The sequence below is a fragment of the Petaurus breviceps genome, unplaced genomic scaffold, assembly GCF_028583685.1.
Source record: "Petaurus breviceps papuanus isolate PSGF00001 unplaced genomic scaffold, PetGlider_PUasm1.0 37, whole genome shotgun sequence".
Taxonomy (NCBI): Eukaryota; Metazoa; Chordata; class Mammalia; order Diprotodontia; family Petauridae; genus Petaurus; species Petaurus breviceps.
The window spans coordinates 44,659,214-44,676,981 of NW_027186296.1; the positions used below are offsets into that span (position 1 = coordinate 44,659,214).

Below are 17,768 nucleotides of genomic sequence, written 5' to 3' on the forward strand. Positions count from 1 at the left end.
TTCCAGCATTTAGCATGGTGCCTAGCCCATGGTAGTCATGTAATAAATGCTTTTTGACCTGTGTGCATGTTGCTCTAGAAAAATCTTCCAAATGTTTTCTTGGTTTCCCATACTAAAAATATATATAGAGAGATAGAACTACGGTCATAGTTAATACTGATTGAGTAGCCACCACTGCCTACAGAGTGAAATACATTTTTTTTGTTGAAAGAAAAAAATGAATGCATATGTGCCTAGACATATGGCCCCGGCTTTTAGAGATGTGGGTGTAGACTGCTGGGAATTGATATTGCAGCAAGTATCCTTTGGTCTAAAGCAGTCCAAGGAAAGATATCCTGGTAATGTGTAGGCCATGCCCAGTCTGAAGGATGTTAGAAACATAACAGATTGATGGGGGGGGGGGGGAAGAGAAGGCCTTGATAGTTCAGCCCAGTGTACCTACTCCTGCTGCTACAAGGTAGACCTACATCCCTATTACAATGCTGGAAATGCACTTCCTCAGTGACTTCTAAAATGAGAATGCCCCTGGGCCAAAGAAGCAAGTCTTTTAATTTCCAGAGTCTGGAACTACTTCAGATTTAACGTCCTAAACTCTACCAACCTAGATGGAAAAATAACGTGACTTTTTTTTGCAACACAGCTAACGTGGAAATATGTTTTGCATAATTTCACAATGGATAATATCTATTGCTTGCCTTCTCAATGTTTGGAGAAGGGATGAATGGGAGATAGAAAATTTAGAATAAAAAAAAAATAAATGCTAGACTTCTGGTGCCAAGATGGTGGGGTAAGGAAGGAATCCTTTAAAGCCCGCCTAAATTACCCTCCACACAACTAGAAAACCACCTCAGAATTGATCCAGGAACAGGGAAGCAGCTTACCAGCCCTGTAGGAAAGGTCTGTCTCACTTGGGTAGGAGGGGAAGCAGGTTTAAGAGCAATAGTAATAGAAGCCAGCCTCACCACAGGGGGCCTGCAGTAAGGCTCCAAACCTGGAGTAGTCTACCAGCTAAGCCCCACCCTCCTGCAAATCAGCCACCTCCCTAGGCAAGTGATGGGTCTGTGCAATACAGCAAGGCCCCACCCTAGTGACCTCACTGCAAACCACCAACAAGGCCTTGACTCCATTGATGACCCATAGGAAGCCCCACCCTAGGACTGGCCAACGTGAGACCCTGCCCCTGGGGCCTATCAGCAGAAGGACCCTGTTTCCATAGCAACCCAGCCACAGAACCCCACCCCTAGGCAAATCAGCAACAAAATTACTCTCACAGGGCCTGCTAGGAGAAAAGTCCTGTTTCCATAGCAACTCAGCAGTGCGCGCCCCCCCCTCCCCCTTGCTGGGGCAAAATAGCTACAAGATCCCTCCTACAGGGCCAGCTACTGGAAAGACTGTTACCATACCAACACAGCAACAAGGCCCCACCCTTGGAGCAGGCCAGCTGCTGAAAAGCCTAACCTCCAGAGAAAGAAAGCAGCTAAGCCCCAAAGCCCAGTGAAAGCCTGCAGAAGACCCAGAGCCCCAGCACAAAAGGCTTGGGACAATGAAATACCAGAGCCTGACTCTCATATTAAAATGCCAAGTCACAAAAAAGGCAAAAAAAAAAAAAAGGGCAAAAACGACAACAACAAAAGCTTAACTATAAAAAGTTACTATGGTAATAGAAGGAATCAAGGCATAAACTTAGAAGACCGTCACAATGGCTAGATGTGAAGCCTCAAAGAAAAATGTAATTTGGTCTTAGGCCCAAAAAGAATTCCTGGAAGAACTTAAAAAGGATTTTAAAAAGCAATTAGAGAAGTAGAAGAAAAATTGGCAAAAGAAATGAGGAGTCCTACCAAATTCCTTTTATGACACAAATATGGTGTTGATGACCAAACCAGGAAGAGCCAAAACAGAGAAAGAAAAATATAGACCAGTTTCCTTAATGAATATTGAGGCAAAAATTTTAAATAAAATACTAGCAAAGAGATGACAGCAATATATCACAAAGATCATACACTATGACCAGGTGGTATTATACCAGGAATGCACAATTAGTTTAATATTAGGAAAACTATCAATATAATTGACTATATCAATGACAAAACTAATAGAAATCATATCATCAGCAAGCATTATCTGCAATAGAGATAAGCCAGAAGCCTTTCCAGCACAATCAGGGATGAATTAAGGATGCCCATTATCACCTCTATTATTTAATATTGTACTAGAAATGGTAGCTATAGCAATAATGGAAGAAAAAGAAATTAAAAGAATTTGAATAGGCAATGGGGAAACAAAACTATCACTTTTTACATATAATATGGTTATACTTAGAAAATCCTGAAAATTAACTGAAAAAAAACTACTTGAAATTAACAACTTTAGCAAAGTTGCAGGATACAAAAAAAAAAAAAACCTTCATAAGTCATCACCATTTCTATATATTACCAACAAGGTCCAGCAGCAAAAGATAGAGAAATTCCATTTAAAATAACTGTAGACAGTATAAAATACTTAAGAGCCTACCTGCCAAGACAAACCCAGGAACTATATGAACACAACTATAAAACACTTTTCATACAAATAAAGTCAGATCTAAACAATTGGGAAAATATTAATTGCTCATGTGTAGGCTGAGCCAATATAGTAAAAATGACAATTCTACCTAAATTAATCTATTCAGTGCCATACCAACAACCTATCAAAAATTATTTCATAGAGCTAGGAAAAATAATAACAAAATTCATCTGGAAGAACAAAAGCCCAAATATATCAAGGGAATCGATGAAAAAAATGCAAAAAAAGATAGTCTAGCTCTACCAGATCTCAAATTGTATTATAAAGCAGTAATTATTAAAGCAAACTGGTATTGGCTAAAAAATAGAGTGATAAATCTGTGGAATAGATTAGGTACAAAATTACATTATAGTAAATGTCCATAGAAATCTAGTATATGATAAACCCAAATATCCAAGCTTTTGGAACAAACACTGATTATTTGACGAAAACTGAAAAAAACAGTGTGCCAGAAACTAAGCATAGACCAACATCTCACACAGTATACTAAGTAAAGGTCAAAATGGGTACATGATGTACATATAAAGGGTGATACCATAAGCAATTTAAGAGAGCATGGAATAATTTATCTGTCAGATTCATGAAAAAGTTAAGAATTGAGGACCAAAGAAGATATAGAGAGAGCATTAAAAAATGTAAAAGACAATTATTTTGATTATATAAAATTAAAAAGTGTTTATATAAACAAAACCAATATGACCAAAATTATAAGGAAAACAGAAAAGTGGAGGGGAAGTTTTGCAACAAGCATCTTTGATAAAGGTCTCATTTCCCACATATATAGAGAACGGAGCCAAATTTATAAAAATGCAACTCATTCCCCAGTTGATAAATGGTCAAAGGATATGAACAGGCAATTTTCAGATAAATCAAAACCATCTATAGTCACTTAAAAAATACTCTAAATCATTATTGATCAGAAAAATACAAGTTAAAAGAACTCTGAGGTACCACCTCACACCTATCAGATTGGATAATATGACCAAAAAAGGAAAATGATAAATGTTGGAGGACATGTGGGAAAAGTGGGACATTAATGCATTGTTGGTGGAGTTGTGAACTGATCCAATCATTCTGGAGAGCAATCTGGAATTATGCCCAAAGGTCTGTAAAACTGTGGATACCCTTGGATCCAGCAATACCACTGCTATATCTATATCCAAAAGACATCAAAAAAAAGGGGAAAGGACCTATTTGTACAAAAATATTTATAGCAGCTCTTTTTGTGCTAGCTAAGAATTAGAAATCAAAGGGATGCCCATCAATTGGGAAATGGCTAAACAAGTTGTGGTATATTATGATGGAATATTATTGTGCTATAGGAAATGACCAGCAGGATTTTTTCAGAAAAACCTGGAAAGACTTAGATTAACTGATGCAAAGTGAAGTGAACAGAACCAGGAGAACATTGTACACAGTCACAACAGTATTGTTTGATGAAATGTGAATGACTTAGCAGTTCTCAGCAATACAATGATCCAAGACAATTCCAAAGGACTAATGATTAAATATACTAAGCACCTCCAGAGAAAGAACTAATATTAACTAAATATAGACTGAAGAATGCTATTTTCACTTTCTTTCATCTTTTTTTCTTTTATTCAAGCCTTCTTGTAGAAAATGACTGATAGGGAAGTGTTTTACATAATTGCACTGTATAACCTATATCTGATTGATCGCTGTCTCAGGGAGGGGAAAGGGAAGGCAGGGAGGGAGGGCAGGAGGGAAAGATAGAATTTGGAACTCAAAACTATAAATTAAAATGTTGAAACATTTAAAAATAAAAATTTTAATTAAAAATGAGTGATAAAAATAAATAGATACATAGATAGGTAACGAATTAATTTTCTTTTTGTTCTTTTATTTAAGTGTTTAGGCCCCAAACACTGCATTTCCAATAATCAGTCACTTGTGAGCCAAATTGTATTGTTCTGAAATAACTTATTTTGAATCTGATAAAGATACTTCTAAACTCGTTTAGATATTTTACACATCTTCCTCACATGACCAGCTCAGTTCCCACCATTTTCATAAATGTGACTTAAGTGGTCTGTGATCACTTTCCATATGTCAGGGAGAATGGAGTTGACCACAAATGTACTTGCTATGGCTTCAGGCAGCCTTTACAGAGGGGTGAAATAGGTCACCTAATTTTTCCATTTTCTGATTATCATTAGATATTAGACATTAGTAGAATCACAGAAACTGGGGAATGGAGACCTGGTTCTTTTAATCATTAGGATAAAAGAATTAAAGTAACCATTGACAGATGTTGCCCCTCAGAGCTGTAACCAGTTTCTTGTTTTGTGTAGTAATCTCTCTCTTCTGCTATTTACAACATGCTACTCAAAAGTTCAATTTCATGATTCTGAAAATAAGTAATGAAGGTTACTTAAGTGGTCAGTTGCAGATATCAAAAAGACTAATACAGAGTGGCTAGGTGGTGCAGTGAATAGAGCACCAGCCATGGAGTCAGGAGGATCTGAATTCAAATGTGACACTTAACTAGCCATGTGACCTTAGGCAAGTCACTTTACCCCAATTGCCTTGCCTTCCCCCCTAAAAAAGAAAAGCAAAAAAGAAAAAGACATGCTTTTGGAGCACTCAGAGTAGAGTTCAGTGCTGGCACAGAAAAAGACAATGTATCAATTTTAAGTTTTGCTAATTGCAACCATAAACCCATTGTGTTGCATGATCCAGTATATGGAATTTACACCATGTGCAAAGAAATGGCATCACTATGAATTCATATTGCTTTTCCAGTCACAAACATTTTGGATGATATTATTAATGTCACCTCTTGCATGTAATTTTTCAGTGGTAATATGCCATAGCCCATATTTGCCTACTGTCTGTTTCTTCATTGTGCTTTGAGTCACCTGCCGTTTTTATTGTTGACAGATTGTGATATTCTGTGACTTTCAGCCATGCAGTATTGCTGTATGAGCATTACTATTTAAAGGTGAGGATTTTTTTTTGGTTTGGGGAGAAGCTTGAGATTTTTTAGCCCACTGCACAATTTCCCAAATGCAACCCAGCCCTTTCTTACTCCAATCTAATAATATAACCCACTCAGGATCATGGAATTTCAGATTTGGAAGGAATCTCAGTGACCATCTAAGTCAATCCATGGCCAAACCAAGCAAACAAATAAAAAATTCCCTACTGTAACTTATCCAATCTTTGGCTTTCCATTCTCTGCTTGAAGACTTTCCTTCTGGGGAACTTGCTTCTTCTCTAAGCAGTTTGTTCCATTCTGAATAGTTCTCTCATTGTTAGAAAGTTTATCACCAAGTTTAATTTTGTTTGCATATTCCATCCAGTGTGAGGCAGTGAGGAGAGTTTGCACTTGGAGGAGCTTCTACCTCCATCACTCCACACCTGTGTGACCTTCAGTACTATGGAATATAACAATTCAGGAATCCACTCAACATCTCTGGTCGTCAGTGTCCTTATCTGCAGAAAGAGGGAATTAGACTAGATTTCCTTTCAGTTCCCTTCTCGCTTTTAATCCATGATCCTAATTTTGCCTTCTAGTAGGCAAACAGAACGTGTCTAATCTCACTCTTCCACATGGTATCTCTTCAAATACTTGAAGACAGTTATCATTCGCCTCCTGCCCTCCGTCTTCCCTCTCAGCTTCCTCTTCTATGGGCTAAACATCCCCAGTTCTTTCAACCAATTATCATATGGCATGGAATCAAGGCTTTTCACCATTCTGATTGCCCTGTCACCATTCTGCAGCTTTTAAATGTCCTAAATGATGACATTTACAATTGAATACTATATTCCAGATAAAGACCGATGAACTCTGTGTATGACTTCCTTATTCTGGATGCTTTATTTCTCATATGCTACCCCAAATCACATTAGCTCTTCTGACAGTAACCCCTCACTGTTGGTTAATACTGAGCTTCTGGTGCACTAAAACCAGTAACTGAATAAAATTCAACAAGCGTTTATTAATGACCTCATATGTTTTGGGCCTTGGAACTACAAAGACAGCATAGCCCCTGTCCTCAAGGAGCTTACATTCTTCTTGAGGGAAGACAACATGGATACCTATTTAAAAATGTGAAATCTAAATAAATGAAATACAAATTAATTTCAGGGTTAGGGCACTAAGAACTGAGGGAATTAGGAAATGCCTCCCATAGGAGGTACACGTGTCCTGGGCTTTGAAAGGAACTCAGGGTTCCTAGAGACAGAGGTGAGGAAGGTGAGTATTCCAGGCATGGGGGACACAACCTGATTGCAAAATCAAGGAGATAAGTAATAGAATGGTGTGTACCAGAAACAGCAAAGAGTCCAGTTTGGCAGGAACTTAAGAGTTCATGATAGGAATAACATAAAATCAGCCTGGGGAATAAGTGGTTTGAAGCCATATTGTGAAGGACTTTAAAAGACAGAGTGATTTTATTTTAATCCTAGAGGAACCACTGAAGTTTCTTAATCAGAGGAATAATATGGTCCAGACTGTACTTTAAGTTTGCAGATTTGGCAGCTATGTAGAAGAAAGATTATAAAGAGCAAAGGCTGCATGCAGGGTAGTCATTTAGGAGACTGTTGGAATATTGCAGGAGTGAGGGAATGAAATTTTGAGTTAGGGTCATGGCTGTGAAAGTAGAGAGAAATAAATGGATACAAGAAATATTTTGGAGGGAATATCGACAGAGTTTGCCAATTGATGACAATTGATATGGGGTGTTGAGTGAGAAGTAAGAGTTGAAGAGGACTCTTAATTTGTAAATCTGTATGTCTAAAAGAATATTGGTGCCTCAACAGAAATAAGATGGTGAGGTAGGCTTCAGGAAATAGATGAGTTCCATTGGGTACAAGATGAGTTTGAAATACCTTGTGGATATCCAGGTGACAATGTCCTACAAACATTTGGACATATGGGATTAGAGCTCAGGAAAAGAATATTTCAAACTGCTATCTAACCACACCTGCCTTATCTTGTACATGTGAAGTCATCTTTTTTGTTTTACATCCAGTAGCAGACTTTTAAAGATTTATCCTTAAGTGACACAGTGGTTAGAGTGCTAGGTGTGGAGTCAAATCCAGCCTTAGACACTTACTACCTGTGTGACCCTGGGTAAGTCACTAAACATCTGTCTGCCTCAATTTCCTCAAGTGTAAAATAAGTATTGTAATGACATCTACCTCCCAGGGTTGTTCTGAGATCAAATGTGATAATATTTATAAAATACTTATACAGTGCCTGACACTTTCCTATTAAATATCATCCACTAGATTTAACCTAAAGCTTTAGTCTACTGAAATCTTTGTAGCTCTTGTCTCTGTTACCTGGTATATTAGCTCTCCCCCTAGCTTTGTGTGATCTGAAAATTTGAAAAGCCTATCATCTATGCCTTTATCCAGATCAGTTGTGTTGATTGCTGCTGCTGTTGTTAATTTGTTTTAGTCATGTCCACCAATTCATGACCCTGTTTGGGGTTTTCAAGGGCAAAGATGCTGGAATGGTCTGCAATTTCCTTCTCTAGCTCATTTTACAGATGAGGAAACTGAAGCAAACAGGGTTAAGCGACTTGCCCAGGGTCACACAGCTAGGAAGTGTCCGAGACTGGATTTGAACTCATGAAGATGAGTCGTCCTGACTCCAGGCCTAGCACTCCATCCTCTGTTCCACCTGCTGCCCTCAGTGGTGTCAAACTCAAATAGAACTGGTGCCGCTAAACCTACATAAGGACTCATAGAGGCCACATATTGACTTATCTATGTTCTTTTGTATTTTTATTTATTTTGTTGAATATTTCCCAATTACCTTTTTATCTAGTTTAAGCAGTACTTTATCTAAATCATTAATATTTAAAAAAACAGGATGAAGCACAGATCCCTGGCTCATTCCCTTAGAGACCTCCTTCCAAGTTGTCATCAAACCATTAGTAACAGAGACAAGAGCTACAAAGATTTCAGTAGACTAAAGCATTTCAGTAGACTAAATAGACCTTCAAATAGTTCCAAATCCATCTGATTGTACCAGTGTCTCACCCATACTTTTTCATCTTTTCTATAAAAGTAATATGAGATGCTTTGCCAACCTCTTTGATAATCAGGTATTTATAAGGTACCTACTGTGTGCTAGAGTCTCTGGATACAAGTACAGAGAATGAAATGGTCTCACATTCTAATGGGAGAGATAAGACAAATGTATCAAAAATATAGGTAGTTTAAATAAAAAGTGAATAAGTGCAAATTTCTACAAAGTAGCTCCCGATCCAAGGTACTGTGGGAAGAAGGGTGCTAACAGTTAGGAGGAGTGCATTCAAGAAAGACTTCCTGAAGAAGAGAGTGCCCGAGCTAAATCTTGAAGAGATTTTATGGGTTAGGGATAAGAAGGAAGTATGCATTGTCCATCTGCAGCATTTGTCAGAGATATGCAGACTAAGGAACCAGTCCAATAGGCTGTCAATCCAACTCCATAAAAAGTGCAAATGATAGTCATTCTTCATCTTCTTGGTTTTTTTCTGTGTTGCTTGTTCAACTCTTGGGTGATTGTGGATCTGATTTAAGAAGCTTTGCCATGTACCAGTGCTAGGTGGCATCAGCACAAAATCATATGCAGATGGTTTTAGTTCTTTCACATGAATAGTTAGGTCACAGTGAAGATAAGCATGGGCACCTTAGTTCAAGTAGGCTCATGTGACCTGGAGAGAAAGTCTTAAAGTAGAATCTGGTTTCTGTTTTCTTTTCTTTTTTTTATTTAAGCAATCGGGGTTAAGTAACTTGCTCAAGGTTACACAGCCAGGTGTTTCTGGGTGGGTGCTAAGTGTCTGAGCCAGGATTCAATCCCCAGGTCATCCTGACACTGGGGCCGGTGCTCTTACTCGCTGTACTACCTGGTAGTTTCTATTTTCTTCTTGAGGTATCTAAGTGGTACAATGGATAGAGTGCTAGACCCGAAGTCAGGGAGACCCGAGTTCAAATCCAGCCTCATACCCTCACTACCTGTGTGACCCTGGGCAAATCACATAAACTCTGTTTGCCTCCATTTCCTCAACTATAAAATGGGAGTAATGATAGCATCTATCTCCCAGGGTTGATGGAGGGATCAAGTGTGATATTCTTAAACTGCTTACCATTTGGCAAATAGTAGATGCTTTTTAAATGGTTCTTCCCTTCCCTCCCCTTCCCCTATAAAATAAAGATGATGTTTGTACCATCTACCTCATAGGGTTGTTGTGAGAAACAAATAAGATAACAAAAATATGCAAAGAACTATGTAAGTGCACACTAGTATATACTAAATGGCTATGAAAAGACATTGTAGATGGTGTGTGTTTGTGTGTGTGTGTGGAAGGAAATGTGGGATATTTGTAAATATACTGTCGTTGCAGATATAGCATTTGATATTTAAAACCATGGATTAAGTTTAGTGCATGTCTATATGATTCACTAATGTTTTTTATACATTTCTTTATATATTATTTCCATTTTGTGTGTGATCTGAGAAAATCTTTGGAGCTAATTATTACATTTCTTGGATTATTTCTTTTTCTTTAGTTATGTACTTTTTTAAAAGGCATATTGTATATCCTGTTTTGCTTAAGAAAGGTACTTAGAACCTTGTTCTAAGTACTTTGGCATAGTATTTATTAATTACTTGATTAATCTTCAAGTGAGGGACATCTTTAGTCACTTGGCAGGAATCTATGAACACCAAGCTAGAGAATTGGTTCCTCATTTAAATGACCTAGTAGCTAAACATTCTACTTGTCAGTATTCATCATTATTAAAAACATACAGAAAACTGTCTAGCTGAAATATAGCAGTTAATCCATCCACATAAATGGATTAACATTTAACACGGCAACTTTTTTTTTTTAAATCAGAAGAAAAAATGAATTGGGGAATTCTTAACTCAGTCATATGTATCTTATTAATCATCTGAATTGGTTTATAACATTTCCTAAGCCGACATGACTTTTGTGAAATGTATTTTCCTCTAACTGCATAAATGTGACTCTCAGCCAAGACAGATTTATGACCTTTTAAAAATAATGGTGGGGGAATGAGATTGGAGGAAACATTTTAGTATCTGTTTAGCTCTGAGGCCTAAAATGCGAACTCTCCAGTTCTTTAAGGCTTTGAAATGCTGATTCTAGCCTTCTTGTGGGTTCTTAAACACCTTCTCAAATGACCCATTTTAATAACCCGAAAGCTATTATATAACAAGCAGCCATAATTTAGTCCAAGGCTCTAGGGGGACCCTCACAGTTCAGCAATGAATAGTTAATGCAGTATAATGTTTAGCAGGTTATTAGTTTTCACTATACAAATGCTGATCAGGGAACGCTTTTATAAGGTGTTTAAAAGAAAATGTAATTAACTGGTTGCGTGCTTCTGTTGCAGCTCAAATTGAAATTATTCCATGCAAGATCTGTGGAGACAAATCATCAGGAATCCATTATGGTGTCATTACATGTGAAGGCTGCAAGGTAAGCCCCCCCTTTTTTGTTTCTGCCTTATTAAAAAAAATAAAATGCATTATTTACTCTCACAGTTTCTGTAAATTCAGCTTCCTGGAATGTTGAAGGATCAGATTTGATACTACATGGTGAAAAGATGTTTCAGTTTGGTGTTAAATTACAACCATGGTTTGTGTACATGTATATGTGTACAAACACACACACACACACTAAGCTTCTATAAAAAGAAGCTAGAGGAAGCTATTTGTTTGTTATTTATAACATTTAATTGGGAAGAGGGGACAGCCTCAATGGATTAGAATGATTCAGTCTCATTATTTATACCTTTCAGTAAGGAAGTCACTTAAGTTAACTTTGATATGTTCTTTGATTCTCATTTTATGGGAAAGTCTAATCAGATCTGGGTTGGTATATAATTGCCTGCATGCTGTCATACAGGCTGAACTGGCCAAGGTAACAGCTGATATTTACACAGAACTTTACTTAAGGGATAAGTTCTCTATTGGACTCCAAGGAAGTAGGTACACTATTTCCCTAAGTGGGAAATCTGGAGTAGAGAATCCAGAAGATTCAAGCCCCAAACTTTTTACTTCTCAGTTATTTTAAAAATTATTTCATAATTATTAATATTATTGTAACATATTTCATAATTATTAATATTATTTCATCGGTTATCTGCACTGGTAATTCATTTATTCAAGAGAAACAGCATAGTACGGTGGGAAAAGTTCTTAGATTTAGACTCAGAGGACATGTCTCTTCAATTTACTACTTATGTTGTGGCTTAACCTCTCTGGGCCTTCCTTTTTTCATCTGTATAATGACCAGATTGGATTAGATGTGCTCTAAGATCTTGCTCTAAATCTGTAGTCCTGTGATAAGCTTACAAATCAGTCTACTTCTAAGGAGATCCAAGGTGGCTTTCCATTTAAAACTGAAACATAAGACCCTGAGAATTCAGATAGAACAGAGGCTAAGTGAAACAGAAAAACATATTGGATTTTCTCTGGCCCTGGTCTTTGTGCTGTCAGATTTGAATCCTGACTTTGTGAGTGTGAACAAGTCACTTCAACTCTCTGAGGTTTAGTTTCCTTATCTGTAGAATGGAAATAATATTACCCCCACTACTTCCTACATAGCTGGTCGTAAAGAAAGCACTGTGTAAACTTAAACTGATATATAGATGTATGCTGTCATTATCACTGTTTTTGTCATGAGAAAGTGTATAGATTCATCTGCCAAGACAAAATTAAGATCACTTAGGTGAAAATGTCCCTTTGGGCTGAATTATCCAGAAGGTCCTCCCAGTGTTCTATCTCACTCTGTAATTATAGTTTTTATTGTTTTTGTATTTGTGCTTTATAATGGTGAATGGATTGCAGAAAATGTAGATAAGTGTTACATTCTTTAGTGAAGTTCACCTGTTGAACTTTCTCTACAGTGCCTAGTAGCGTTTCTAACAGAAATGGATTTTTTGACAAGTTTGTACTTTGGGATTCAAAAAGGGCTTTGAAATAGCTGCATATGCAGGAGTAGGCTTTAGATCACTCATTTGTTCTGGATTAGTTAAAATTGAAAGCAGTTGTGCCTCTTTTCCTCACTGTGGGAAAGAATATCTCCAGGCTTCATATCACAAAAATGTTGTTTGGGGTCTGCAAGACATCGACACTGGTTCTAAGCATGGATTTTTGCATCTCTCCCAAAAACCTGAAGACTAGAAAAATAATTGTGAAAGGTGCTGGACATAGACCCAAGAGACCTGCTTGACCACAGCAAGACACATAACCTTTCTGAGCCTCAGTTCCTTCATACAAAAAAAGCATCATCCTAGCATGCCTCTCATCTCACAGGGCTCTGGAGAAAGTGCTTAGTAAATCTTAGAGCCCTATATAAATGTGAAGATTTTTGAGTTGTTATAATTCTTAATAGGTATGTAAATTAAAAGAAAGTTAAAATAATTATCAAAGAAAAACCAGAAAAATCTACTTTTATATGATGTGTCCAGACATTTCTAACAGTCAGCTGTCAGTTAATGAAGGGAAAACTTGCTCCATTAAACATTCCCACTCTCCTTCATCTTGAGTTCCTATTCTGCTTACTCCTTTTCTATCACCAATAGACGTGCTCTTTCCTTTATACTTGGAGAGAAAAAAATCCCTCCTCTGTGATGCTGCTGTACAATAAAGCTATCATCCACCATCCATTTATCCTTCATCCATTTAAGACTGGCACAGAGGTGTGGCTGGGTGGCGCAGTGAGTAGAGAGCCGGCCCTAGAGTCAGGAGGACCTGAGTTCGGATCCAGCCTCAGACACTTAAACACACACACACACACACACACACACACACACACACAAACAATAGCCATGTCACCTTGGGCAAGTTACTTAACTCCAATGTCCCTCCAAAAAAAAAAAGGCAAAATGAAACATTAAAAAAAAAGACTGGCACAGAGAGGCACCTCTGTAAAGTAATGGATAGAGTGCTGAACTTGGAGAAAAGAAGACCTAAAATTCATTTCATAATTGTATGATCCTTGGGCAGGTCACTCTTGTGCTTCAGTTTCTTCGTCTATAAAATGAGAAGATTGGATTTATTGACTTCTAAGGTCCCCTCCAGATCTCTGAAACCATATAATAATGGTTTTCAACTCTATCTCTGCATATAAAATGTTTTCTCAGTGGCCTTTTCTCAGTCTTCATCCACCAACTTTTTGCTGCATTTAACACTGCTGACTACCCCATACTCCTGTGAACTCTTCCTTTGGCTTCTAAGATGATAGTGTTGGGCTTTTTTTTTCTTATTATTCTGGCCAGACATCTTTCTCTTTCACTAGTTTATTTTTCTCATCCTATTCTAAAATATGGGTATTCCCCTAAATCTCTGTCCATTGCTCTCTTCTCTATAATCTCTTCTTTAATGTTCTTCCCTTCTCCAACTGTTTTAATTACCACTTCTATCTAAATGTCTCTCCTATCAATACATCTCTATGCTGAGCAGCAGTCCCCCATTTCCAGTTGCCTTCTAACTTTCTCTGTCTGAATGTTCTGCCAACATCTCAAATTAAAAATGTCCAAAACTGAACTCCTTATCTACCCCATCCACCAGAAAAAATCCCCATCCCTTCTATCAACTCACCTATTTCTATTGGTGATACACCATCTTCCCAGCCCCCCAGGTTCAAACTTTCAAACCATCTGTGATCCTTCCTTCTTCCTCTAGTCCTATCTGTATTCTGCCTACACAGTATCCCTCTCCATTTACCATCACCTTGGTTCATTCTCTCATCACCTTTTTTGTTAGTGCCGTCTTACTTGGTCTCCTTGCCCCTAGTATCCCCTTTCTCTGATACATCCTTCTTCATAAAACAATTGAGAATACACAAATCTATGTCATTCCCACTCAAGTGACTCTCTATTTTAAATAGGATAACTTGTAATTTCCTTTGCCTAGCTTTTAGATCCTCCACAACCACAGTAGACAGAGCACCAGATCTAAAGTCAGAAAAATCTGAGTTCAAATGTGACCTCAGATACTTATTTGCTGTGTGACCCTGGGCAAGTCCCTTAACTTCTGTTTGCCTCAGGCTCTTCAACTATAAAATGGAGATAAGAGCACCTACCTAGCACAGTTGTTGTGCGGATCATATGAAACAGTATTTGTAAAGTACCTGACATATAGTAGGTACATAATAAATAATCATCCCCCCTTCCTTTCATCCTATCTAAATCTGTATAATAGATTTAGAAGTAAATAACTATTCCATGTAATAGAATAAAATATCCTTGAAAATTTCTAAGTATATATCTAATGGGGAAAAAAGTATATAAAATTCTTATTTTGTATGAGCTAGCCTTTTTTTTTTAACTTTTCCTGCTTTAAATACTGCCTTAAGAAGCTATGGGAATTAGAGAGCCTATTCATGGTTTGGATTTGTTTCTTGAAAAACAAAAAAATCATTTTACATTTTATTATAATTATATTTGCATAGGAGTTACATGCAAACACTAAGTGTGGCAGTACTTTGGGGATGTATTCTACTCCATTGTTCAAATGTAACCCTTGCTTCTTTGCCTGATGCTGCTCTTTCCTTGGTATCTTAGCTCCTGACGACCATCCTATTTGCCCTCAAGTCCATGTTTAAGTGAAATTTGATCATTTAAAATATTGCTGTATGAAATCAGTCAAACCATTGACCCTTCACTGTGTGCAAAGTCCTGTGGGAAATGAAAAGACACATAGGATGCAGTCATCATTCTATGAAAGCTTATGTTCCAATTGTATATAAAAACATACTAATAATAAAGATGGCCGTAATGTAATTTTTAAAAATATTATAATAAGAGGCAGTATGGCCTAGTGATTTTTTTGAAAGGCAATCAGGATTAAGTGACTTGCCCAGAGTCACACAGCTAATAAGTATCTGGGGATGTATTTGAACTCAGGTCCTCCTGACTCCAGAGCCAGTGGTCTATCTACTGCACCACCCAGCTGCCCCATAACCTAGTAAAGAGCCTTCTTTGGTCTCAGGATGATCTAGGTTGACGTCCTATCTCTGAAGCATACTGGCTTTGTGACTCAGGGCAAGTCACTTAATCTCATTTCCAGGCAACTAAAACTGTAAATTTTAAGTCTATGTGGTAAGAATGCATTTCTTCACTGGGAGTTCCTTGTACCAATAATAAGTCCAGAAATACATATAGGTAGGAACACAGAAATATCAAGAAATATGTGAAAATATAGATAAAGCTATCACTATTACTTATAGAAACTTACAGAAAGACCAGTTAGTTTTCATTCATCCTTTCTATATCATCCCCTTATAATCTAACACCTATCCCTACAACTCTCCGGAAGCTGCCTTCTGCAAGGTTACTCATGAACTTCCTATCCCCAAGTCTAGTGGATTTATTTTCAGTCCTCCTTGACTTCTGTGCAGTATTTTTTCCTGATAACCCACCTCTCTTAGATGTCCTTTCTTCCTTTGGCTTCTATGATTGCATTCTCACTATTCTCTCTACTCTCTCTTACTCCTTCCATCTCCCTTCTTTTCGATATGATGTTCCCAATAAACTTTATCCTTGACTATCTTCTTTCTTCCAGGGTAATCGCTCCTATTTTCATGATGTTCTTTATTGCTTTTTGCAAACAATCTCCAAACCTAGAATTTTACCCCTAATGTTGATAGACTTTTGGATTCTCGTCCAGTGGGAGTTCAGTAATTTAACCTAGCCAAAATCAGATGCTCATCAAAAGACTGACTATAAGGTGATGAAGTTTTGGCCATAGTGATTCACAGACAGTTCAGAGAAACAATGAGTTACTGGCCTCAGAGTTGAATAGGAAGAGAAGACTATACCAAATTACTTTTGGGAAATTACAAAGCTCCTTTATTGACCCCAAGCTTCCTGTGAAAGCAAAGATCCATCTTTTTTTAATACTAATGTTGCATTTTTGATGTTGAATGACAGTGAGAAATAGAAGGCAGCCATTTTTGAGAAATTTAAAATGAGTATCACATAAAAGGCAATGGAAAAACACATTGTGGGTGTGAGTAAGCTGAACTCTGAAAAAAAAAATAGGAGTAAAAGACATCATCAGAGAAATGCATGATAGAAAGAAAATGGGCTGGTCATATGACAAGAACAAGGAATAACAGGTAGACAGCCAGCGTCCTCACTTAGTACCCTTGCTAGTATCAGGATAAAGAATCCTATGCATTGGTTAAACACCCCAGGGGCAAATATGGACAAGAGTCATAATGGTATGGGCAAGTGTAGATGTGTTGAAATCTGCATTGTGGCAGGGAATTTCTGAACCATTGAAATAGATCCATTTGAGAGAGCAATTCTCAAGCATTAAGTACTGAGTTGTAGAACTCTTTTGATTCATATTAATGTAGGGAGTAACCATATCAAGGAAATCCTTGAAGTATTAAAATATTAGTCATACAGGATAATTACAGCGATAGAGAGAAGGCCATCCTGTGCTGAGAGCTTCTAGAGAAACATTGATGGAAACCAGGCTAGTGAGATGTTATACAAGAAAGGGGTAGAACATAACCAGACCCCTGGTATAAGTGAGCAGAGGTAAGCTATGGATTGTGTGGGCCAGAGGAAAGATGCTACACTAAGAGTCTTTTCATTTTACTTCCAAATCAGAAATAAAACAGTGAATTGTGAATGCATTTAATATAAGAAAATAGGTCTTTAGATCCAAGAGGATTAATTTTTTGCATTGACTGAAAATCTTTTAAAAGAACAATTTTAGTGTTACTGTATTTCTTTTGAAAACATAGACACTGATAAATACTAGGAATGCTTCTCAATTGAAAGAGAGAAATTTATCTAGGGAAAAAAAGGACATTTAGATTTTCCTTTAATTTATGTAGTGTTACATTTTTTAGTTCTGCAAGGCCCAATTAATCACAGCATTGGGGTTTCACAATCAGGTCATCATTCTTACTTTCCTCCTAAAGACTTAGGAATAGATTCTTCTTTTACTCCATAAATATCTATTTAATATCTACTGTAAGCAAGACTCTGTATTAGTCTAAGACACTCTTTGCCTTAAAAGAAAGAGTTGATACTTTTCTTCTCTTATACGTAAAATAACTTTGTAATGAAAGAATACACTCCTTTTCAGAAAGAGAGAATGTATAAATTGCCTGGTGTCATTTACCTAGAAGAAAACAATTACCAAGCAATATGATGATGATGATGATGATGATGATGATGATGATGATGATGATGAT

General features: G+C 37.2%; 1 protein-coding gene across 6 annotated transcripts in view; it reads left to right on the forward strand.

Moving 5' to 3' along the window:
* RORA (RAR related orphan receptor A) overlaps window positions 1–17,768 on the forward strand; it is an 892,807-nt gene that overhangs the window by 839,020 nt on the left and 36,019 nt on the right. For all 6 annotated transcript variants that reach the window (XM_069098388.1, XM_069098387.1, XM_069098391.1 and 3 more), the window contains one exon: window positions 10,939–11,024. In XM_069098388.1, the coding sequence (XP_068954489.1) occupies window positions 10,939–11,024 (86 nt within the window). The remainder of the gene's footprint in view (window positions 1–10,938; window positions 11,025–17,768) is intronic.